This window comes from Sorex araneus, chromosome 3 (assembly GCF_027595985.1).
Source record: "Sorex araneus isolate mSorAra2 chromosome 3, mSorAra2.pri, whole genome shotgun sequence".
Taxonomy (NCBI): Eukaryota; Metazoa; Chordata; class Mammalia; order Eulipotyphla; family Soricidae; genus Sorex; species Sorex araneus.
Genome location: NC_073304.1, coordinates 120,435,386 through 120,460,742, shown reverse-complemented (window position 1 = coordinate 120,460,742; position 25,357 = coordinate 120,435,386). Strand labels below are relative to the sequence as shown.

Sequence of the window (25,357 nt, the reverse complement as noted above, 5' to 3'; positions counted from 1 at the left end):
TTATTTTTTTATTTGAGTCGAATATCTTAAAATGGCACACATTCTTTCTAAAATGAAGACTCAGGGGCCAGAGAGACAGTACAGAGGGCAGAGTGCTTGTATTGCACAGACAACTTGAGTTTGATCCCTGGCATCCCATATGGTCCCCCACATACCACCAGGAGTGATTCCTGAGTGCAGAGGCAGGAGTAACCCCTGAGCACTGCCAGGTATGAAGTAAAAACCAAAATAAAATAAAATACCCAAGCATTCATCAGTGGGTGAATGGATAAACAAAATGTGCACAGACATGCAATGGAAGATTGATCAGCTTTATAAAAAGGAGGGACTTTGACTACAGCAGGGAAGAACCTTAAAGACACGATGCTTAGGGAAATAAGCCAGATACAAAGGGCAAATAGAATATGAGCCCTAGGGTGAGGTACCAAGAGTCGTAAAAAATTTTTTTGGAAAAATAGGAAAATAGAATGGTGATTACCTCCAGGAGGAACCTGGGATTATTGTTAAGTGGGGTCAGAGTTGCAGTTTGATATGTTAAAAAAAAAAATCTGGAAATCAATAGCGGTTACACAACATGAATGAACTTTATACCTCTAATCTGGACATTTGAAAATGGTTGCTATGGTAAATCTTGTCCTCTACATATTCTAACTCTCTCTCTCTTTCTCTCTCTCTCTCTCTCTCTCTCACACACACACACACACACACACACACACACATACACACACTTCACATGAAACACACAGGGCCTCACCCACTCAATAAATCATTAAGCCATATCTATTATCATTTAGACCAAATTTTGAATGATCAGGCAATAGTTTTGTTTTGGGGCATTGGGAGCTACCTGGTGGTGCTCAGGGAGCCATACATGGTACCCAGAAATTTATACTGGGATCCAGTTCAAATGCCTTATCTCCTATATGATATCTCCAACCCTTGACTAGTGTTTAAAAAAGAAATAAAACCAGGGACCAGAGAGATAGTACAGTGGCTGGGACATTTGCCTTACATGCAGACGCCAACCTGGGTTTCATCTCTGGCATCCCATATGGTCCCTCGAGCCTGCCAGGAATGATTCCTGACTGTAAAGTCAGGAGTTACCCTTAGATTTGCCAGGTGTGGTCCAAAAACAAAAACAAAAACAAACAAAAAAAAAGAAAGAAAGAAAGAAAGAAAGAAAGAAAGAAAGAAAGAAAGAAAGAAAGAAAGAAAGAAGGAAAGAAAGAAGGAAAGAGAAAGAAAGAAAGAAAGAAAGAAAGAAAGAAAGAAAGAAAGAAAGAAAGAAAGAAAGAAAGAAAGAAAGAAAGAAAGAAAGAAAGAAAGAAAACCAATGGTAAGATAGATGAGTTACAACCTAAAGCAATTTCGTGTTTGTTTTACAGACTCAATCTTTCAAAGCCTGTCTTGTTTTAGAGGAAACTAGGTATGGGCGTTTTGGTGGAAAGGTTTGCTTGAATGAATGGCTGCTATAAAGGTGTGATTTGGGGGTTGGGGAGCATGCAAGGGAAACACTTGCTAAGAGAGAAGACCAAATGGCGTCTTCAGATAGCTTACAGGCGTCTGAAAGGACCTGTTCCCGGAACTATTTTTAGAACCTGGAATCAGAATTCTTCGCAGCCGGAAGCCAGGAACACTCTGAGACTGTGTCACTGATGGAGCTCCAGTATGGCACCCACCCTGGGACTAGAATATGGAGGGAGACACGAGCACATAGGCCCTCTCCTGAGCCCCTCCCCCGGCCCCACCCACAGACCCGGCGGTGGCCGTGATGGATCCTGGCACTTGACATGGATCATGGATGTTGTACTCAACCATCCTCCATGTCTGCAGAATATTACAAGAGTAAACACAATAGACTCATTTCTCAGGCAGACCAAGAGCTTGATGGTGGACATTCTGGAGCCAAGAGCCTTCTGGTTTACCGGCAGCCCAAAAACCTTGATGGAAATTTCCAGCTCCCTTCCCCCTTATACCCTCCTCAGCCTCCACGAAGGGGCGGGAGCACGTAACATGGGAAACCATCAGAAGAGACATTTTCATTCACATCGGGCCCCTCTGTGGCCTGTGACCCTGACTGCTTAGGAAGCCTCAAGACTGAAATGGCAACAGTGTCGAGCATTTCATTTCCCACTTCTACTTCCCTGGGAGAAGTCAAAGGAGACAGTGTCTGGACAAGCGCTTGGGAATTCCCTGCACCCAGCATCTGCATGGATCGAACAGGGTTAAGTCACTGTGCCGGGTACCAATCCAGCCTCCAAAGTCACAGCCTTGGCCGACTCCTGGAAACTCGTTGTTCCCCGTTTATGAAAGTGGCAGCAATGCCGTTTTCTCTGGAGAGAGCAGGAAAGGGTCTGGACACGGAGGGAGTGCTGTCTTTCCATGTGCATGGAGGAAGCCTCCTTCCTTCAAGGCAATGCAGGGGTGCTGGGTGAAAGCAGGCGGGGTGGCAGGGGGCCAGTTCCTTCTGCAGGGCCCAACCCTTCTTAGGGCACTTCTGTGGCCAGGAAGGTTTTGTGAGCCCCAGTTCTCCACAGGGAACAGGAAGAATGGCCGAGGGGAGGCTTTGCACCTGCACCTCCAATGAGCAGGGAAGTGTGGCTCTAGGGCAGAGAGCAGAGCACTTCCCCTGCCTCCTGCCCCGGGTCTTGGCAGTGGCCTCTCCGCTCCAGATAGTTTGTAGGTTCCTGCCTGGGCTTGAACCCTTCTCTTCCTCTCCTGCCTCTGGCTTCAGGCGCCCAGCCCTTGAGCTGAGCCTGCTACTGACCCCATTCCCAGGGCTCGTGGGCAGAGGTTAGATCCCACACACTGTTGGGGTGGGGTCCTTTGGGGAGAAGAGAATGTCTCCGGACCCCTCCTGGAACAAACAAGAGAATCCTGTGAAGAGGGGGCAGGACCCCTGTTTTCCTAGGAAGGGGGGCTGGGGAGGGGCTCAGGACCCCCCTCCACGTGGACGCAAAGTGCCAGGTGGACAGGCCAGTCTGGCTTTCAGCTTCTTCGGATCTGCACACTTCGCTGTGCACTTCCTTAGGGGAGGGAGGGAGCTGGTGAAATCCTGACAGTCTCCAGTTAAGACCCCGGGAGCGACCAGCCCCCTCCGTCCCGGCCTCAGTAGAAGGGAAGAGGAAGGCCCCTCCCGGGCCTCCTCCCGGGCCTCCTCCCGAGCATCCCGCAGGGAGTGTGCGTGGCGCTGACCGCGCAGAAGGGACTGAGCGTAAGCTGGAGGCTCTGCGAGGAGACCGCGCGGACAGCGGCTCCGCGGCCCGGCTGCCCTCACCCCGGGGGTCTCACGGGTGCAGCCCCCGGGACCTGCCGGGCGGGGCGAGGGCCTGCCCCGGGACCGCTCAGGTATCCCAGGCGGGTACGGTGAGGGGCAGGCGCGGGCTGCCTCGCGCGTCCCCGGCGGCCAGGCCGTGGTGGGCCACGCGGCCGTGGCGCAGCGGGAGGAGGCCGGGCCGGGGGGCGCCCGCGCCGGGCCCCGAGTCGGAGCGCGGGGCCGAGTCGCTGGGTGGCGCGGCGGCCGGGGCGCGCGGGCCGGGGCGTGGCGGGCCCCCGGGCGGCTGCGAGTAGGCGTCCTTGTGGCGGGCGCGCGGGCGCGGGCAGAGGCGCGCGCGGAAGGCGGCCTGGAAGCCGCGGCGGAAGTTCTCGTTGAAGTAGCCGTAGATGATAGGGTTGGCGCTGCTGTTGAAGAAGGCCAGCCAATGCGCCAGCGGGAAGGCGTAGACGGTGACCAGGTGCAGCTGCGGCTCGCTGAGCTGCCCGTAGTCGGTGAGCAGCAGCAGCGCCCAGAGCGGCAGCCAGGACAGCGTGAAGAAGAGCGCCACGATGACCAGCATGTGCACGACGCGCGCGCGCCGCCGCGCCCCGCGCCCGCCCTCGCCCGCGCGCGCGTCCGCCGCGCCCCGCGCCGGCCCCGCCGCCTGCAGCAGCTTGCGGGCGATGCGCGCGTACAGCAGCGCCAGCAGCGCCAGCGGCGCCAGGTAGATGTGCGAGAAGAGCACGGTGGTGTAGACGCGCCGCATGCCCCGCTCGGGCCACGCCTCCCAGCACGCGTACAGCGGGTAGGAGCGGTTGCGCGCGTCCAGCATGAAGTGGTGCTCCTCGCGGGTGACGGTCAGCGTCACGGCTGACGGGCACATGATGAGCAGCGCCACCGCCCAGATGACCGCGATGGTGACCAGCGCCTTGCGCAGGGTCAGCTTCTCGCGGAAAGGGTGCACGATGCAGCGGAACCTGCGGGAGAGGGAGGGACAGGGGGGCTGGGCTCGAGCCTCGGGGTCCGGGTGCCCGCCACGCCCAGTCACTGGGGGAGCCCGAGGCCTCCGCGGACACCGCTCGGGCCGGGCCAGCTTGCAAGCAAACTGGCTTCTACGCGCGGGAGGGAACCAGCTTCCGCAGTGCAAAACAAAGGCCAGAACGTCGGAGTGGCCAGCGAGGGGGAAAGCGGGAACTGCCCGGCCTCGGTCCCTGAGGTCGCTGGAAGAATGAAAACGTCACCGTGTGGGGATTCTGCAGAAACCTCGGCAGTTCCCTTGTGACACACCGTGTCTGCGTCCTCCCGGCCAGCGAGCCTCCCACAGTGCCCCTGTCTGGAGTCAATCTGCTCCCATCTCCTTACAAGGACATCTCTTAGTTGCCCTTCGATTTTCAGGTGAGAAAATGAAAATTTAGAGCGGTAAGCAACTGACTCAAGGCCACACAGCTCGGAGAGGCATGGCCCAGCCTGGAACCCAGCTGTCCTTTGTCCTGGAATTTCTTGTGACCCTTGAGGAACCTAATTTGCATGAAAATACAGGCCTGGGCCGAGTGAGCTCAGGCCTTGACTCTTTCCACGGTATTAGGTTTCTTCCTGTCCTCCTACCTGCTTCCCTCCTGCTGGTTCCCGTCTGACTTCACCTTCCAGATCTCTCACCGCGGGTCTCAAGACTCCTTGTCCCAACTTGTGTGGCCTTCATCTACTGATTCCATGGCCCTGGATACTCGAGATTGTCAGAGTCCGGAGCGATAATACAGTGACTGACCTGGGTTTGATTCTGGGGCATCCCACATGGTCCCCCGAGCACTGCCAGGAGTGATCCCTGAGCAGTGCTTGGTGTCCCCTGTCCCCCAAAGACAAAGACAAAAACTCTGGAAGCCCCCACACTGAGCCTTTGTTGAAGGTGCCCTGGTGTCCCCTGCACACCATCTCCCTGAGACTACGGAAGAGCCAGCCCCCCTCCCCACCTTTATGACTCCGAATTCAGCCCCACAGATCACAGAGCAGCCCCAGGCCTCCAGCCTTCCCACCCCATGCCCTGGGCCCCCCCGCCGGGCCCCCTCACCTTTCCACAGCAATGGCCACCAGTGTGAAGACAGAAGCCGACACGGACATGCCCTGTACCAGGCCACTCAGTTTGCACGTGGCATTGTCAAAGGGCCACCCTGCAATGACAGACCAACACAGCATGACACACACCTTACTAGCAGACCACCACCGTTCGTACACAGTTCCGGAATGAGAAGCTGATAATGATAACGTCTTATCACTGTGTCTCCTAGTGGCTGGGGTGGGGTGCAATACACAGCAGCGCTCAGGGCTTACTCCTGGCTCTGAACTCAGGGATCATTCCTGGCTCTGCTAGGGTATGGGATGCCGGAATCAAACCTGGGTCAGTCACATGCAAGGCAAATGCCCTACCTGCTGTTTTATCTCCCTGGCCCCTCCTGGGAGCATTTTGCCAAGGACTCATACACTAAACACAATGACAACAGATCAACAGTCAAACCAAAGTTACAGCACATTCTTCAGAATAACGGGTCATTACCTTTGAGACACATCGAGGTCATATTTGAAGTCAAGAAAGATCAAGGAAAATTTACAGCCACAAGAAACCGGTTAAATGTGATATATGCATAGCCCTGGGTTTGATGCTGGACGAGAAAAGGACACTTGTGCGAATATGAGTAACATTCAACTAAAATCTACGATTAGTTGGCAGTGTGGAGGTATTACTCCTAATCTCCTGATTTCAACCATTTCCTGGCATCCTGTTTTTAACCCCAATGGAAAGTAAATGAAAACATTTTAAGAATGCTCTATCCTACTTTTTCAGCTTTTCAGTAATGTCTAAAATGATTTCAACTGAGACTTTAACCTGAAAGCTTTGTAACTTTCCACATGGTGGGAATCAATAAAAGAATTTTTTAAAAAATGATTTCAAAATAAAAAGTAAAAGAAAATCAATCAAAGCCAAACAAAACCTCTCCAGAGTCAAAAGACCACATACTGCATAACTCCATTTACATTATTTTCTTCTTACACAGGGAAAATGGTATTTTCTGCTCTGTGGAAACTGGATCAGTGGTGTTCAGATTAAGAACAGAACTGACCACAAAGGACCAGGAGAGATGCAAGGATGCAGGGAGTGAAGTTGTTCCTACCTGAGTGTGGTAGTAGCTATGTGACTTTGTATGTTTGTCAAAATGTGTGGAATCATATACTTTAAAAGGAGGGGCGGAGAGATAGTATAGTGGACAGGGCACTTGCCTTGCATGTAGCCAACCTGAGTTTGATCCCTGGTACCCAATATGGTGCCCTGAGCCTCACCAGAAATGATGCTGAGTCAGAGTTCAGGAGTAACCCCTAAGCAAAGCTAAGTGTTGGCCCAAAACCAAACTTTCAAAAACAATTTTTTTTCTAAAAAAAAGGTGGGATATTTTGTATGTCAATTGTACCCTAACAAAAAATTCTAAATGTAAAGCAAGAATTTGCTTACAATGAACATTTTGTAAGAATGCATACTAAAAAATGACATGTGATATTGAAGAGCATGTCTGCCAGTGGGGTGGATTAAGGGGTTTTGCATGGGGTTGAAATCCAGCAGGGAATGAATTAAAAAAAAAAAAAGAAGAAAGTCCTCATAATAAAGGAAAAGCACACAGCACCATGAAGAATGGGAGTAATTCCATCCTCTATTCCTGAATCCAAAGAAGGGAAATGAAAGAGATAAGAAAAACCACATAAAATTATTATTTATTTTTTGCTTTTTTGGGTCACACCCAGCGATGCTCAGGGGTTACTCCTGGCTTTGCACTCAGGAATTACTCCTGGCAGTGCTTGGGGGACCATATGGGATGCCGGGGATCGAACCCGGGTCGGCTGTGTGCAAGGCGAATGCCCTACCCGCTGTGCTATCGCTCCGGCCCCAACATAAAATTAATTTTATGGCAGAAGTGTCTGCTAGACAGAAATTTAATACCATCAAAAAGAGATTGGTTAAATGAATAGTAATATATCCTTACAATGAAATTCTAAGCAGTTAGAAGAATTAAAAATTTGTATTTATTAATACAAAATGACTTCAGGTAAATCAGTTTTAATCAGTATGATTTACAACACTCACGCTATAGTTTAAAGAAAAATAAAGTTGCAGAATGGATTGTTTAGAAATTTAGCATTTCCATAATTTGCTTGTACTTTATGGACAATTTTTCTAAAGAGGCACAGGAAACTGGTAACACTGGTTGCCTCCCAGGAGAGAAGCTGGGAGGCCTGAGGACCGGGGGAGAAGGAAGTTGGTATGCTGAACATCTTTTGGTAGCTTTTATTTTTTTTTTGCTTTTGGGGTCACATCTGGCGATACTCAGGGGTTACTCCTGACTCTACATTCAGGAATTACTCCTAACGGTGCTCGGGGGGACCATATGGGAATCAAACCCGGGTGGGCCGCATGCAAGGCAAACACTCTATCCGCTGTGCTATCACTCCAGCCCCCTTATGGTAGCTTTTAACTATTAAGCCATGTGACTTCATTATCTGCTCAAACACTATGAGATGTTTAGGCATGTGAAAAGGACTGCATGTTCCATTGTTCCCAAGTAGTGGCCTGGCCAATGTCATCAGCTGTATGCAGGCATGTATCAGATGTATCAGTGTGTGTGTGTGTGTGTGTGTGTGTGTGTGTGTGTGTGTGTGAGCTGTATGCAGGCATGTATCAGTGTGTGTGTGTGTGTGTGTGTGTGTGTGAGCTGTATGCAGGCATGTATCAGTGTGTGTGTGTGTGTGTGTGTGTGTGTGTGTGTGTGTGTGTGTGTAAGGAAGGACCCAGGAATCAGTAGTAAGGAAAGGCCGCACACGCAGAACCAGTATAGAAAGTGGACACTGACCAGCTCCATTTGCAGGCTCCTGTCGCCTATAGAAACTTGGACTTGGGCTGGAGCGATAGTTCAATAGGAAGGGCGTTTGTCTTGCAGTCGGCCAACCCAGGTTCGATTCTCAGCACCCCATACGGTCCCCCGAGCACTGCCAGGAGTAATTCTTGAATGCAGAGCCAGGAGTAACCCCTGAGCACTGCCCAGTGTGGCCCCCAAACTAAACTAAATTAAACTAGAGCATCATGGACAGCACAGACCAGCCAACCTCTCCCTCCCTTCCTAGAATCTTGGCAGCTCTGAGCTCAGAGCCTGCAGGCTCAGACCTCTAGGGGTCTCCAGAGCTCTGGAAACCAACGCTTCACCTCCAGCCCGGCAGGGTCTGTGGCGCCTGACCCAAGTGAGAGGGGGATCTTCCGAAATACAGCAGCTGCGGGAACCCTCCGGTACCTGCAGGGGACCTTCCGGGCAGGAGATCCTGTGGGTTAGTCCTGCTCCTGCCTCCAGTCAGCGCGGCTCTGATGAGGGACTTGGACAACACTGGAAATTGACCACTTTCGCGTCTCTCAGGAAAACAGCAAAATGAAGTGGATTCATAGGTCCTTGTTCGGAGCAAGCCTCCCTCCCTCTCACTGCTTTCCACTGGTTCTCACTGTGTGGGGGAGCTGCCGGGGAGGGGGGAGAGAAGCAGCAGGGGGTGGAAACTCGGGGATAAGAACGTGGGGCCTGACTCTTGGCTGCCTGACGGTGCCTTCGCCAAGCTGAGCACCTTCACTCAGCCATCCCATGGGACGGTAGCACACGCTCCTTTACCTGGCGAGGATGATGGAGAGCAGCGCGAGGAGGGTCAGAGAGATGTGCGCCCCAGGAGCGGCAGCTTGCATGTGGAGCCCTAGGTCTTGTCACTGGCGACTCACGGTTCCTCAAGAACCCCTGGGATGCCCTGGTAGCCCCCCAGAGCCTGGGCCAAACAGCACGGAGTGCCAGTGTAAATGCTGTACCTTCAAGCCTGCACAACCAGGCTGAGAATTGCCAGGGGCAACCGTTCCCGTGAACGTGGCATAGGAACCACCCCCTCACCTCCATCATTCTGTTTGTATTGAGGGACACACCTGGAGATGCTCAGGGGTTACTCCTGGCTCTGCACTAAGGGACCACTTCTGGTGGGGCTCGGGAGACCATGTTCGGTGCCGGACATCAAATGTGGATCTGCCACAAGCAAGACAAGCATCTGAACCCCTGTGTTCTCTCTCAGTCCCCATTTATAAAATAAAATAAAGGGGCTGGAGCCATAGCACAGCGGGTAGGGCGTTTGCCTTGCACACAGCTGACCCAGGTTCGATTCCCAGCATCCCATATGGTCCCCTGAGCACCACCAGGAGTAATTCCTGAGTGCAGAGCCAGGAGTAACCCCTGTGCATCGCCGGGTGTGACCCAAAAAGCAAAAATAAATAAAATAAAAACGATGATGAAAATGTCAGGAAAAAAATGTGTCACACCCTACCTGCACACACACACACACACACACACACACACACACACACACACAGATTCATCATATCCACTGTTTCTAGTTTCCTTCCTCTGCTGCTGACAGCAGCCCAGCTGCGGGGAGCGAGGGGACGCTCACCAGTGATGAGGTTGTCCACGAGCGTGGTGGGCATGCAGAAGAAGCCCACCAGCAGGTCGCTGACCGCCAGGTTGAGGATGAACACATTGGTGACCGTGCGCATGTGCCGGTTCCTAAGCACGACGCAGCAGACCAGCGTGTTGCCCACCACGCAGAGCAGGAAGATGAGCGCGTAGGCCGAGATGAGCACGGCGGCCACAGGGAAGGAGTGCTGGTAGTAGGAGGAGAAGGTGAGGTTGGCCGCCGGCCCGGCCTCACCGCCGCTCTCATCCCAGCTGCTCTCGGGGGGCTGTGAGGGTCCTGCAAGAAGCAAAGGAGCCTGAGGATCAGGATTCCAGGCAGAGCAGGAAGGACTGACTTTCACCAACGGGCAGCAAGTTCTCACCCAAACCCACTGCCCCAAGCAAGTGCCCTGGAGATGCTGATCTCTAAGGCTTTCAGCCCACCAGTGTTCACACCCCGTCTCATTCGTGCATCCTGCCCTATCCAGCCTCTGCTCAAAGTGTCGACTCTCTCCAAGGGCCCCTGACCCCCTCTCTATCCCAGCCTAGGCCCATCTCTGGGGCCTGCTCTGCCCCAGACATCACCATTCAGGAGGATACACTCTACCTTGGTCCTGTCTGTGTATCTGGCCCTGAAGGAGTCAGGTGGAAGGAACCAGAGTAGTGATCCCCTCGCCCCTCCCTGCCAGGTCCAGCTCTGCCTGGGGGTCATCTTCATGGACGCAGCTCCTTTATTTTTATTTATTTTTTTGACTTTGGGACCATGTACCAAGCTGTGCTCAGGGATGACTCCCGGTGGTGCTCTGAGGACCACAGGCGGTGCTGGGGACCGGCTCGGGCTGATGCCATGTGGGGCAACTGTCCTACCCACTGTTCTGTCTGTGTGTACGGCCCTGCTCCCTTGGGTCACTGCATGTGGGTCTAGCTCTTACCAGAGCTAGTGACACTGGTAACAGACACAGTGACACTGGTACCTCTGCCTGAGCTGAAACGCGTGACTACCGGTCCCTGGATGCTTCTCCATCCCTCGATTCTCCCCTCCTTGAAAGTGTCTCTATTAAGAATGCCACCTGCTTGCTTCTGGGTCCCTGACTCTCACATCCCCCAGGCCACCTCTGCAGGCGGCACAGAAGGGAGGGTGTCAGTGGACCCTGCACCAGGAGCAATGGCACAGGTTAAATTTTCTGGAGCACCCTCCGACAAGCCCACCCCTCCCCCCCGGGAGTTTCTTGGTTCACTTGCACAGTGTATAAAACACTCCCACAACTATCGTTTGGAGGAGGAGCACAGGTTAGGGAGGAGCCCCGCTTGAAAGGGGAGAGCTGAGGCCACGTGGCAAGGTGGCAGCTGTGTGCGGCCTCTGCCCGGGGTCCAGGCCCTGCTGTTCCTCCTGCCCCGAGTGGAGCAGCTCAGGGTCCATCCCCTGCTCTTCTGGGAGGTCATTATTTGTGGTGACTCACGATGTTGTCTCACAAACTCTCTCCCGGCTTCCTCTGGGACTGAGAGTGGCCTGTTCCCAGGATGGAGAGTCTATGGGGAGGCCTCTGAGCTCAGCCACTGGCCAAGAGGCCCACTGGGGGCTCGGGGCCTGGAGGCAAGAGAGAGCCTGAGGGGAGCAGCCCTATGAACGGAACCGCTGGGCCTCAGGGAGTATCGGGTGCAGTGGGGGTTCTCCGGGAGAGATGGGGGAGGCTGGAGGAGGTGGCGAGGCTGGAAGTCTCAGGGTGCATGACGCGCCTCTGCAGGCAGCCCAGGTGCATCCCATCACACCCTAAAATTTTCATTTTAATGTGGAAAATTGAACGCATCTCAAAAACATAGGAGAGAATGCTATGATGAGTGTGAATGCTATGAGAGAGTGAATGATACACGATGTATCGTTAATGAACCATCACAAAACAATGTAAAGCCTCAAGGATTCCTCATTCACTTTCCTCAGTGATCAGCTCAGAGCCAGTCTTCTTTCACCCAGCTCCGTGCCTTTCTCTGGGTTATTTTTAAATGGGCGGTACACTGCTTCCTTTCATGCCTAGAAGTGTCAGTGGTAGAGTTTGGGGATGTAGTTCAGTGATTCAAGTGTTCATGTCCTGACACCACAAAAAATATGCATTTGAAGGGCTGGACTGATAGCACAGCAGGTTGGCCACTTGCCTGGCATGTGGCTGACTGGGTTTGATCCCAAGTCCCCAGATGGTCCCCTGTGAGCCCTACCAGGAGTGATCCCTGAGCACAGAGCCAGAAGTAAGTCCTGGTGGGTGTGACTCAAAATGCACTGTAGCACTGTCATCCCTTTGTTCATCGATTTGCTCGAGCTGGCACCTGTAATGTTCTCCATTGTGAGACTTGTTGTTAATGTTTTTGGCATATCAAATACTCCACGAATAGCTTGCCAGGCTCTGCTGTGTGGGCTGATACTCTCGGTAGCTTGCTGGGAACTGAGGAATCGAACCCAGGTCAGCCTCGTGCAAGGCAAACGCCCTACCTGCTGTGCTATCACTCTGCCCATCACTCAAAATAAGAGATAAATGTGTTTGAAGCTCTAAAAAGCAGGTCTCAAATAGAGTCAGAGAGCAAGCATGGGGATAAGGCATTTGTTTTGCATGTGGTTCATTCCTTGCCCCAGCACTACCAGGAGTGATCCCTGAGCCCAGAGTCAGGAGAAAGCCCTGAACACCAACAGGTGTGTCCCCACAATAAAACAAAACAAAAAACAAAAGTAGGCCTCAGGGGCTGGAGCAATAGCACAGCGGGTAGGGCATTTGTCTTGCACAAGGCCGACCCGGGTTGATTCCCAGCATCCCATATGGTCCCTGAGCACCGCCAGGGGTAATTCCTGAGTGCAGAGCCAGGAGCAACCCCTGTGCATCACCAGGTGTGACCTAAAAAGCAAAAATAAATAAATAAATAAAAATAAACAAAAGTAGGCCTCAAACAGAACAGAGCAATCACAGCACATTATCAAACCTGACAAAATCCACACACAATTGAAATATTACCCACATTCAAATATTCTGGTTGGGGTGTGTGTGTGTCTGTGTGTGTGTGTGTGTGTCTGTGTGTGTGTGTGTGTCTGTGTGTCTGTGTCTGTGCGCATGTGTCTGTGTGTCTGTGTGTGTGTTGCAGGTAATTGAGCCTGTGCCATACCACAGAGTCACCCCCCCCCCGCTCCTGATTGTTAAATAATTTGTGAAATAATTGCTTTGAGTGAGGAGCCAAACCAGGTTTCTGTTCTGTTGGGGCAAGCAGAGACATGTGGGGCAAGCAGAGAGCTCTGCCTGCTCACTCTCTTTGAAGAAGGTGCCCCAGTGGGCAGGCAATACCACAGTGGGTGGGGCTTTTGCCTTGCACATGGCTGACCCCGGTGCCAGCCCTGGCTCTCCTCTGGTCTCTGGAAAACCACCAAAAGTAATTCTTGAGTGCAGAGCTCGGAGTAACCCCTGAGCATCACCAGCTGTGACCTAATCCCCGCCCCAAAATAAATTAAAGAAAGAAGGTGTCCCACTCTCTCTCCCAATGCCCTATTTTCCTCAGCCTGTCACTATTTTATGAGTTTTAAGGTTTCTGGGTCTTTCTTCCCCTCCAGCCTTGGAAAATCAGCCCCTGAAGAGAGGGTTTCTTACCGTCTCCCCCAGCCTCATGTGGGCCCTGGGAAAACCGTGTGGTGGAGGGCTGCTGGGGGGATCAGTGTTTGTCTGAAGGGAGGAGAGAAGGGAAGGCGGTGTGTCACAGGGCCCTGCTCCAGCCAGCGCTGCCGGGACTGCAGGGACTCTCTGGGGCTCTCCAGCGAGAACGCCATCGCCATGGGGTGTGTCGGAACCTGCACTCAGCCGCCCCCGCCGCCTCCTGCAGGGGCCACATCATTTCCACGAAGCCTCCTGGGCCCAGGGAACCTGGAGGTGCGGCTGAGCCGTGGGTCCTGCCGTAACCTGCCTGGCAGGCCTCAGCAGGTCTGGCTCTGTCCCTCACTGCCTGTCCCTCCGCCAGGACTGGCTGGTGTCTGGGAGGGACGCTGCCCATTTCTCGGCCCGCAGATGGGCCTCGTCACCCAGCTGCACACTCAGCCGTTTCCAGTCCCGCACACTGGTCCCTCTCACAGAGACTCTCCACTTCCTGCTGGCTCCCCTAGGCCGTGGGTCCTGCTCCCCTCAGAGCAGGGCTCCTGCGGCCACCAGAGGCCTCATTAGTCCTCTGGACATGTCCCGCCTGGCGCCCACCCAGCACCCTGTGGGTATACTACATCCGAGAGAACCTCATCCGTTGAACCCAACTTCCTCCAAGGTATTCGGATGCTTTCAGATATCAAGCCCTCAGCCACCGAAGGCAGGGTGGATGGGGGATGGACAGAGTGAAGATGGGGGCCTTCAGGTTCTGAGTGTGGGTCTCTCCCAGCCGCATCAGCGCCACCTGAAACTTGTTTTTAAAAAATGCAAATTTTCAGAGTGACAGTACTGTAGGTAGGGTGCTTGCCTTGCTCACAGCTGACCTGGGTTTGATCCACGGCACTACATACGGTCCCTCGAACCCTGCCAGGAGTGATTCCTGAGCACAGAGCCAAGAGTAAGCTCTGAGCATAACCGGGTGTGACCCCAAAACAAACAACATAAAAGTAAATTCTCAGGCTTCACCCCATGCCAGGAACCAGAAACCCAGCTGTCACTTATTTTTTGTTTTGTTTATTTTGGGGTCACATGGAGCAGCATTCAGGGATGACCCCTAGCCCATCCCTCCACTCTGTCTGAGAACTGCAGGAGGAGGAGGAGCACCCAGGGGGTCGAGGGTCCCAACCCTCACTCTTGTCTTCATCCTCAGGGGGGTTCAGGTAAGACTGTGTGTGCATGTGTGAGTGCATTTTGGAGTGTGTGTTTGTGTTTGAGTGTGCGTGTTAGAGTAAGTGTGAATGTGTGTGCGAGTGTGTGAGAGTGTGTGTGTGAGTATGTGGACATGTGTGAGTTTAGGTGAGTGTGTGTGCTCTCAAAATGCCCTACAGGAAGCATCCGTGTGAAGGGTGCCTGGATGGAGGGACCTTTGGGGTGTGTAAAGGCAGACAGCATGTCTGTCTGAAAACAACCCCAGTGAGCTTCCTTTTTCCTCCTGCTACCTGAGGCCGCAGCCGACAGGGACTCAGCGTCCGCCTCTGAAAGAGGCAAAGCCTGGCCACAGGGGAGGCGGCTGCACGGTGGAGCCAGCACCTGCCTTGCACGTGTGAGCCCCCCTGTGCAATTGTGGGCACCACCCCACATGGCAGCGTGTGACCCCCCCCAGCAAGGACAAAAGGGAAATGCCCAAATCTGGCCATGACCCAGGGTGGCAGTGTTAACTGGATTCAGTTATGCAGGGGCTATGAGGATCTCTCTCTCTCTCTCTCTATATATATATACATCTATGTATATATATATAAATATATATATATCACTGTATCACTGTTATCCCGTGGTTCGTCAATTTACTCGAGCAGGTACCAGTAACGTCTCTATTACACTCAGCCCTGAGATTTTAGCATGCTCAAGGCCACTCTCCACACATTCAGACGAGCCTCATGCATGAAGGAACCGGCAGAAGAACCCAGGTGTGCGGGACCCGAGGCTGAGATCTCCAAGGCTGCTCAGATCGGGACTGGGCCTCTTTGGCGCAAATCCCCCATTTTCCAGTAGCTAGGCAGTCACACCCAGAAACTGCCCCTGGCGCCGTGTAATCCCATCAACAGCCAACATCCAGAGACTCTAAAACCAAGCTCCCGGAAGCACTGTGGTCCGGAGACATCTAATAGCCTAGTTTTCCCTCTTGGAGAACCTGACAAGCTACAGAGAGTCTGTTGCCCTCTTGGGAGAGCCTGGCAAGCTCAAACAGTAACGAATATGTGTGTGTGTGTGTGTGTGTGTGTGTGTGTGTGTGTGTGTGTGTGTGTATTATTTAAATAAAATTCCATTGTCAATATGCGCATTGCATGAATGCATGAATGTATAAATATGCAGCAGATAAGTAAAAAACATTTCACACAGGACGAACTGGTGGATATTAGGTGTATTCTCTCAGAAACTCTTGATTACATGCACCGGTTAGTGGTTCCACTGGGGATATAACTGTACACATTATACAGAATGATCCGAAAAAGTTACTAGTCTGAATGCAAGGATTATATTTTATCACAGTTGTGCTCCGGGTCTCCCTGCCCGGCTGAGAAGACGTGAGTGAGAGAGAGGAAGCAAGCCCCGAAGTAAATTCTGGGAGCCCAGATTAGGGCTCAGATTAGCTGCCCCTGGTTCAAACCCAGCACTATCCCCCCCTGCCTGTCAGTCCTGGTACTGCATGGTACTCAGCTCCACTCCACTCCCCAGGTTCACCCTTCCAACAACCCACTTTCTCAGGACCTCCTGGGTGCACATGCACGGGGGGGGGGGGGGGGGGGGAATGCTGAGAGGCCCTGGGACCCGCTCAGAGCAGCCGGAGAGGCCGCCAGGGGCAGCGCAAATGGTTCATGAGCACACCAACCAAACCGTTCAAGTCCAGTTGTCGTCAAAGCCAGCACCCTTTGAAAAAGAGCACTGGGAGGGGCTGGATCGATAGCACAGCGGGGAGGGCGTTTGCCTTGCACGCGGCCAACCCGGGTTCAATTCCCAGCATCCCATAGGGTCCCCTGAGCACCGCCAGGAGTAATTCCTGAGTGCAGAGCCAGGAGTAACCCCTGTGCATCGCCAGGTGTGACCCCCAAAAAAGAAAGAGAGCAGTGGGGTAACCTTTCACCAGCCCGCCTGGTAGGGCTGTGGGCTGCTGCTGTGCACGGTGGGCCGGGGGTCAGGCCGACGCAGCTCAGTCTTCACAACTGGGGTGCAGCAAGCCCTGCTCCCAGTTCCACCACCTCACCTGTGGGGTCCAGACCGAAGGAACGGAGCAAGAGCTCGTGGTGTGGGGACACAGGGATGGTGGGTTGTGGCAGGTATGAGTGACTGATGTGGCAGCACACAAAGAACTGGTGGTGTTTGTCCCCAGAGGGTTCTCCAAGGGCTGCCCCCGCCCCCAGCCTTCCCTTTACTGAGGCTGTAATGATGCAGCCTTCGGGACCGCCCCACCTCTCTGTGCCCACACAACACAGCGCTGCCAGAAAGCGCTCTGCCATGGACGAGACGCAGGCTCTGTCCCTGTGGAGTCCTATCCCTGAACGGTCTCTGGGCCCCATAATGGTTTCCTTCCCCCTTCAGGGTGTATGTGTGCATGCTTTACCCAGCAGTACTCTGGGCTGCCCTGGGCTGGGGATTGGATGTGGGTCTTCCTCACTCAGACTGTGTATTCAACCCTTTGAGCCCCCACAAGGATTTTTTTTAATTGAACACCGTGAGATACACAGTTACAAAGTTGTCCATGACTGGGTTTCAGTCATACTATGTTCCCGCATGGTCCCTTCACCAGTGTACATTTCCCACCACCAAAGTCCCCAGTTTCTCTCCCACCACCTGCTCCCCAGCCAGCCTTACAGCAGACACTTCTCTCTCTCTCTGCTTTTCACTCACTGCTCTCGCTCTCTCTTCAAGGGATTTTTTTCATCTTTTCCTTTTCATTAACTTGCATTCTGACCTTTCAGAAAGAAGCTCTAATAAATGTGATTTTAAAAACTGGCCCCATCAGTGGTTCTAAGTGCTGACTCATAGCAAAATAACCCAGCCGTAACAATACGGTCCTGCGACCAGCACGGGGGAGGGGGGTGGGCAGCATCACAGTCGCCCTCCCCCATAACCTCCTCCCCACAGGAGATTTTCGCCTTCCTGCTGCCGTCAACGATCAAGCTTCCTATGAGTACTGTCAGGGAGTGGCTCTGAGTGAAACAAAACAAAGCGAAAATGAAAAACTGTGAAAAAGTAGCTTTAGCACTGTCACTGTTGTTCATCGATTTGCTCGAGCAGGCATCAGTAACGTCTCCATTATGAGACTTATTGTTACTGTTTTTGGCATATCAAATACGCCATGGGTAGCTTGCCAGGCTCTGCCGTGAGGGCGGGATACTCTTGGTAGCTTGCCGGGCTCTCTGAGAGGGGTGGAGGATTCAACCCTGGGTCGGCCGTGTGCAAGGCAAATGCCCTATCCCCTGTGCTATCACTCCAGTCTCAAAAGTAGCTTTAAGTCCCCAAATATCTTCTTTAAGCCACAGTGCTCGGTTGTGCCCTGAGGCCTCAGGCAGCCTCCTATCGTGCTTTCCTGCCAAGGAGAGGGAGCTGCCAGGCTGCCGGGTAGTGACTGGTGAGGGGCCCTGGCTTGGGGCCACCAGCATGACACCTGGTGGTTCTGCCACTGTCAGGCTCTTCCAGGGCCATGGAATCAAACTGAATCAAATCAGGGATCAGGATGGCATGACGCTTTATGAGGAACACCTGGACCCCAACCACAGCCCTGGTGACAATTCCCACACCCCGTAAACACCCCCTTGGGGGCCAGATACTTGGCACCCCCAAGCACCGCTGGGTACAGCCGTGGTGGCTCCCGGCATCTCTGGGACCCAGCAGCAGCAGCGCTGGGCCCACATCCTAGATGCTAGGCTGAGCCTCTCTGCCCACGGGCCCCTGAGCACCTCTGGGAGAGCCTCACCCCTAAATCCTTCTCAACCTGCATCGGGAAGCTGGTCCTACGGGTCCAGAGGCTGCCCTTCTCCCAAGGGCACCCCAAGATACTCTTCCTGTACCTCAGGGCCAGTGTGGGCCTCCCTGTGCCAAAAGCCGCTGGCTTGACCCCTGCCCAGGCTGTGGGGTATGACCCTGCCCACATGCTCCCCCTGCCCACATGCCCCCCCACCCACATGCACCCCCTGTCCGAGTACTCCCCCTCCCCCTCATACCCCCCCTCATGCTTGCAGGATCTTCTGCAGGAAAAATACAAATAAATTCTTACAAGGATGAGGGCTCAGCATGACAGCAGAAACTGCAATGTCTCTTTTGGGGTTTGCACTTTAAAAAGTGCCACTTCTTACATCAGGAAACCTTGGCTCTGGCAGGGAGGGTCACGGAGGGCCGGAGCGGACAGGCCGGAGTGCACAGGCCGGAGCGCAGCTTTGTATACTCAGGGAGCTGGGACTCAATCCCAAGCACCACTGAGTGTGGTCCTGAGCACTAACGGAGGAGCACCACCAAAAGCAAAATCCCAGCTATCCTGATGCCATTCCAGCTACCAGTGAGCGGCAAAGGCTTTTGAGAGACAAACTATAGCTACAGAAGAGTCTTTATACAGTCATCTGTATACTAAGGAAATACTTCTTTTTTTGTTTTGTTTTGGGGCCACACCCAGCAGAGTTCAGTGTCTCTGTCCTCAGGGAGCTGAGTGGGGGGTGCGGGGGCTAAACTGGGGTCAACTGCGTGCAAGGCCTTCTCCCTGGGAATCTCACTGACCCCAACTCGATGTCAGTCAGGAGCTATGCCATCCGTTCTACGCCCTGTGCCTCAGTGTCCACATCCGTGAAGTCCACGCAGGGCCGTGTTTGGAGCCGAGATGCTCTCTGCAATGAGCTGCTGGCCGCAGGGCCGGTGGGAACCAGACTTGCTCCTCCTTGGCCTTTGCCTCTGCCGCAGCAGCTGAACCCTTGCCCCCTCCCAGCTCCCGGCAGGGCGGGAAGAGACAGACCATCTTCAGGACGGAGCTGGAGCCCACGGACATGGCTACCCCGGAGGCCCGGGATTAAGGCCACTTGCTCAGAAACCGCCAGGCACCCCGCTGTGGCAGCTCAAGGCAAGCAGCCCCCAGGAAGCTCAGTCTCCCCAGGAGCAGCGGGCCAGGCTGAGGGGATGCTCTGCAGGAAGGAGGAGGGAGGAGGGAGGAGGGAGGAGTGAAGAGCTCCAGGGCTGCTGGTGGGGAGGGGTGTCAGAGAGTCTTCCTGGGGGCTGGAGAGATGTAGCATAGCCGGAAGGGCGCTTGTCCGGCACACACCTCACCTGGATTTGGTCCTCAGCATCTCATATGGTACATCCTCGGCCTGCCAGAGAGACAGTACTGCAGGTATGGTGCTCACCTTGCAGCTGACCCTGGACCTCTCCCCTGCATCACATAAGATGGCCCCCAGCACCACCAGGAGTGATCCCTGAGCACAGAGCCAGGAGTAAGCCCTGAGTACAACCGGGTGCATCCCCAAACTGAAAACAAACACAACGCTAGTCAGAATGACACAGTATCTTCACTTTTAAACATAGGGAGTCAATTTTTTTTGCTTTTTGGGTCATACTCGTCGATGCTCAGGGGTTATTCCTGGCTCTGCACTCAGGAATCACCCCTGGTGGTGCTCAGGGGACCATATGGGATGCTGGGAATTGAACCCAGGTCGGCCTCGTGCAAGGCCAATGCCCTACCCGCTGTGCTACCGCTCCAGCCCCAGGAGTTGATGTTTTAAATTATTTAAAACCCAAGTGCAGGATTTTACGTTTCATTTTTTTGGTGTGGATCCAGTAGGATTGAGATAGCCTTAAATCTTTTCTTTTGAGCCATACCTGGTGGTGCTCAAGGGTCACTCCCTGAAGTACAGGAGGATGTGGGGGACCAGAGTGGGGAGCCTGGGCTCCTGCCGGCCCAGCACGTGTCCCAGCCCCTTCCCGCTGTCTCTCCGGTTGTTCGAGTGTCCGGTGTCATGCTCTTTTCCACAATTTGAAAAGCCTTTTATCTTCCCTCTAAATTATTTGACAGCACGTCAAGGTCGGTTCTAAGGACCTCTAGACAGCACTCAAGTCTGTAGAGAAGCCAGCAGTCGGGCCTCCCGCCCCTCCCTGTCTCTCCAGCAGGCCAGCAGTTTCTTGGGTCATCTTAGCACTGTTTGGCCAGAAGCTCGGGACTCACTGCTATTCTCCTCAGAAACTAGTCTGAAAGAGCACCATGGGCAGGGTTGGCCTCGTCTGGTCTCCAGGGTCCTTGTGGGTACTACATTTGTGTCTTTCTTTCTTTCTTTCTTTCTTTCTTTCTTTCTTTCTTTCTTTCTTTCTTTCTTTCTTTCTTTCTTTCTTTCTTTCTTTCTTTCTTTCTTTCTTTCTTTCTTTCTTTCTTTCTTTCTCTCTCTCTTTCTTTCTTTCTTTCTCTTTTTGGGTCACACTTGGCAATGCACAGGGATTACTCGTGGCTCAGTACTCAGGAATTACTCCTGGCGGTGCTCAGGGGACCATGTGGGATGCTGGGAATCAAACCCGGGTCAGCCGCGTGCAAGGCAAACGCCCTACCCGCTGTGCTATCGCTCCAGCCCCCATTTGTGTCTTTCTTTTGAAAATTTACCTTTGGCTTTCTTTTGGCGGGTGGGGAGAATGCATAGTCCCAGTAGTGCTTGGGACTTACTCCCGACTCTGTGTTCAGGGACTGCTCCTGGTGGGGCTCAGGGGACCATATAGGATTCTGGGGAATCGAACCCAGGTCAGTCAGGTGCAAGCCAGACTTTCCCCCCAATGTACTATCATTCCAGGTCCTTTTTTCTTTTTTCTTTTTTTTTGAAATTGTGCTCATTATAAAACAGTTCTGAGCAGGCAGAAGCAGAGGAAGCCTCCCACCCAGAGAACCCCCTGCAAACTGATGCTTCGGGACTTTCCTTTGTAAAATTTCTTGCGAGGTGCTGGGGATGGAAGCCAGGGTTCGTGTGCATGGCCAGAGCCCCCCTCTGCCGCAGAGCCCCCCTCCTCCTGGTCCTTCTTTTGGCTACGGGGTTACCTCTTGCACTCAGCGTTCTGTCAAGGTCTCCCCCCTCTCGGCTTTGCTTTCCTTGAAACCACAACAGGAACAATCCGGAGTGTGGGCATGGGGCAACCTGAAGCCATCAGGGAGAGGCAACTGCAGCTGCTGGGCAGACCTTGGGGAAGCTGGGTGCTGCTCTCGGAGGATCCTCCAGGGGCAAGAACCCAGTCGCCCACAGTTTGGTTCACCAGTCGCCCCTCATTCCGTGCCTTCCTTTCCATCTTGCTCTTCCAGCACCTGCTTCCAGTTGTCTTGCCAAGTGAACCCTCTTTGCCCATGTCCTCCTCTTTTCTTTCAGAAACAAAGACATCAGGAACCATCTCTCTCTCTCTTTCCCTCTCTCTCTCTCTCTCTTTTAATTTTATTAAATGACTGTGAGATAGTTACAAGCTTTCATGTTTGGGTTACAATCACACAATTTTAAAACATCCATCCCTCCACCAGTGCACATTCCCCACCACCAATATCCTAGATATACCCCCCTTTCCCACCCTCCCCCTGCCTCCATGGCAGACAACATTCACCAGACTCCCTCTCTACTTTTGGGCACTATGGCTTGCAACACAGACACTGAGAGGTTGTCATGTTTGGTCCATTATCTACTTTCGGCACACATCTCCCATCCCGAATGATTCCTCCAGCCATCATTTTCTTAGTGATCCCTTCTCTATTCCATCTGCCTTCTCCCCTTTACTCATGAAGCAGGCTTCCAGCTATGGGGCAGTCCTCCTGGCCCTTGTATCTACTGTCCTTAGGTGTCAGCCTCATGTGATGTTATTCTATACTCCACAAATGAGTTCAGTCCTTCTTTGTCTGTCCCTCTCTTTCTGACTCATTTCACTTAGCATGATAGTCTCCATCTCTATCCATTTATAAGCAAAGTTCATTACTTCATTGACTTCATCTCTCCTAACAGCTGCATAGTATTCCATTGTGTAAATGTACCAAAGTTTCTTCTCTCTCTCTCTCTCTCTCTCTCTCTCTCTCTCTCTCTCTCTGGGTCGCGTCCAGTGATGTTCAGGGTTTACTTCTGGCTCTGCACTCAGGAATCACTCCTGGTGGGCTTGGGAGACCATATGGGATACCAGGGGTTGAACCCCGGTCTTTGGTGTGCAAGGCAAGCTCCCTACCCACTGTACAATCACTCCAGCCCCAGAGATAATCTCTTTGAATATATTTTACACATAGATCTAATCATCACCAGTTTGTGCAATTTGGCACCAAGGATATCATAATACATGCATTTTCAGACTAGCTACTTTTTAAAAAATGAGTCAAGATAAGCAGTAAACACAATTTCATGCCAGTCCATGAAACCCTGAATGGTTTTTCAGTGCATTCCTAGTCCACGGATGCAGGCTGTACTCAGTTTGCTGGATTTATAGCTAGCTCCCAGGGTTTTCCCCCTTGCACTGTGAGAGATGAAAGGTCGAATGCAAAATACCCATACCCCCATTTTTGCCAGGGTGCAGGATGGCCTCCTTGAAACAATTTCTGAGACGTGTGATTGCTCCATTGTCTCCTAAGTATTCACTGAGTGTTGAATAATTTATCCAGGATATTAATAGAGTCCACTATTAATCTTCGCAATTTAGAGGGTTTTGTTTTTGCTTAATCTTTCTTTCTCTTTTGAAAAAAATCAGACCTTGGCACAGCTTCCCTGGGCCGGCACTCATTTCATTCTCTTTACTTTCTGCAAAGGCAATAATCACATCTGCAAGTGCCTCCAGCACCCGGGGATGACATTTGTCTGATGTAAAGAGCTGGGTTCATTGTGGATGGTCCAATGCCTCCTTCCTGTCACAATCTTGGGTTTCAATTTCCTCTTTGCAGCCTAGTCTATCACTGGAAGCAAAATTACTGAGGCTCAGCCCGCCTACCCCCTGCACACGCCCCTCGCCCTGCGCAGATTCCTTCTCCTCATCCTTTGCTTCCACTTTGCTTTCCCCACTATCACCGCCGATTCCCCAGCTTCCGCTTGCTGGAGCTCAGGGCGAGGGCTTTGCTAACACCACAGTGCTGTGCTGACAGATCTGTGCCTTCCAGCGTCATGAGGGCGATGCCGCCCTGTCGCGCCTGCTGGAGTCCTTAACAAGCTACATGCATGGCCTCGAAAAAGACACTTGAAAACTTTCTTTTCCTTCAGGCCAGAAATGCTTACAAATTGGAACAGAAATGCTTACAAATTGGAATTTTGGGTGTGTTTGTGTGTGTTGTGGGGGGGCAGGTAGCAGCTTTCTCTTCTTTGCGTCTCACAGCCACCCTGCAAAGCCAACTCAGTGTTAAGATTTTCCATTCAACAGATGGATACCTGGTGGCACGGAAAGATTTCGCTGCTATTTCCAAAGATGCCCAGAAGCTGGGGGACCAGACGTCCAGCCTTCCAGCGTCCCTCCTGAAATGGGATTTTGTTTGCACTGGATGCCCGGAGGGACCTACACCCCCATTCAGTGAGGCTGGATTCAGCACCCACCTTCCCCCAAGGCCCACCCTCCTGGCAGGCTGGTCTACGCTTCCTTTACTTCCCCAAGGAGAGCAGGTCTGGCCGGAGGGGAGCTTGTCTAGAATGCCCTTGGCCCCCCCACTCTGTGCCTTCAAGCAGGCAGGCAGCCACAGCGCCTCTGAAACTAATGGCCAAGCTGCCCTTGGGTGCAAAGGCTCCTCTGGGCTGGCAGGAGGGGTCTGGCGATGCACAGAGCAGAAGGGCATCAAGGCACCAGCCCCTGGCCTGTCTCTGGGTCTCTGTATCTCTGACTATGCACAAATGCCCTAAGATGATTCTAGGTCTTTCTCCCTTCCTCAGCATCTCTCTCTCTCTCTCTCTCTCTCTCTCTCTTACACACCACACACACACACACACACACACACACACACACACACACACACACACGCACGCACGCGCGCGCGCGCGCACACACACACACACACACACACACACAGTGTCCAGCTTTAACCATGGGTGACCCCATCCCTTTTCCTGCTCCTGGCCCGGCGGCTCCTGGGTCTGTCCGGCGCTCCCGCCCACCCGCCGCGGCCCCGGGCCCCCGGCCACTCACCGTCCATGCTGTCCGTGCCCTGGACGGTGCGTGCTGAGCGGGACAGGTGCTCGGGAGTCCGCGGAGTCCCGGGCCCGCGCGGGGCAGGCGGGGGGAGGCGTGCGCTCCCCAGCTCCAGCCTCCCGGGGTGTCGCGCCCCCGGGAGCCCGGAATCTGCCGGGCACTGGCCGCGCAAAACTCCTGCACGCCCGGGCTCGGCCAGCCAGTGCAGGGAGGGGGCCGCGCGCGCGTCGTCATGGTACCCGGCACGCCTGTGCCCGCCGCAGCGCCCCCTGCCCGCCGCGCCCGCCTCGTCCGGGGGCTTTGTCCTCGCCCCACTCCACCTCGTTCCCGAGCCCCCTCCCCGGTGTGTGGGTCGCTGCAGAGAGGAGGGCGCGCGGTGAGGCCCCAGGCTGCCGGAGGGGCAGGGGGCGTGCCATCCGCCCTGGGCACAGTCTGTGGGTACAGCCGGGACCGCGTGTCCCAGGGATCGCAGGCTCTGCAGTGAGCCCGCGGGGTGCTGCCCGGTGTTTCCCCGGGGTCTCCTGCACCTGCCCAGAGATGCTCTTTCTGCACTGGTGAGGTTCGGAGGGGCCGGCGGGAGAGGGGGCCAGAACCGCGCCACAGCTGCGAGGGGCTTGGCTTCCATGTGGCAGGCCAGGTGGGATACCCAACATCCCATGAGCCCCCCTCCCCCAAGGAATGACCCCCCCAGTACAGAGCCAGAAGTGGTCCCTGAGCACAGCTGGATGTGCCCGCAGGGGCTGCGGCACTCCTTCCCACAGCCACCCCTTCCCCACTTCTGCTCTGGAGACCCCCAGGGACACCCCCCACATCCCCAGCAGGCTACTCCTGTCTCTCTCCCGCCTCCAGTGACTGTCTGG

At 53.7% G+C, this 25,357-nt stretch overlaps 1 protein-coding gene across 1 annotated transcript; it reads right to left on the bottom strand.

The window, feature by feature from the left end:
- NPFFR1 (neuropeptide FF receptor 1) lies at positions 1–24,657 on the bottom strand. The gene is made up of 4 exons (XM_055133916.1): positions 24,495–24,657; positions 9,761–10,060; positions 5,322–5,421; positions 1–4,233 (listed from the first exon to the last, which is right to left on the bottom strand). Exons 1-4 carry the CDS (start codon positions 24,499–24,501, stop codon positions 3,345–3,347), a joined length of 1,296 nt encoding a protein of 431 aa, XP_054989891.1. The 5' UTR covers positions 24,502–24,657; the 3' UTR covers positions 1–3,344.
- Between the last annotated feature and the right edge of the window lie 700 nt (positions 24,658–25,357).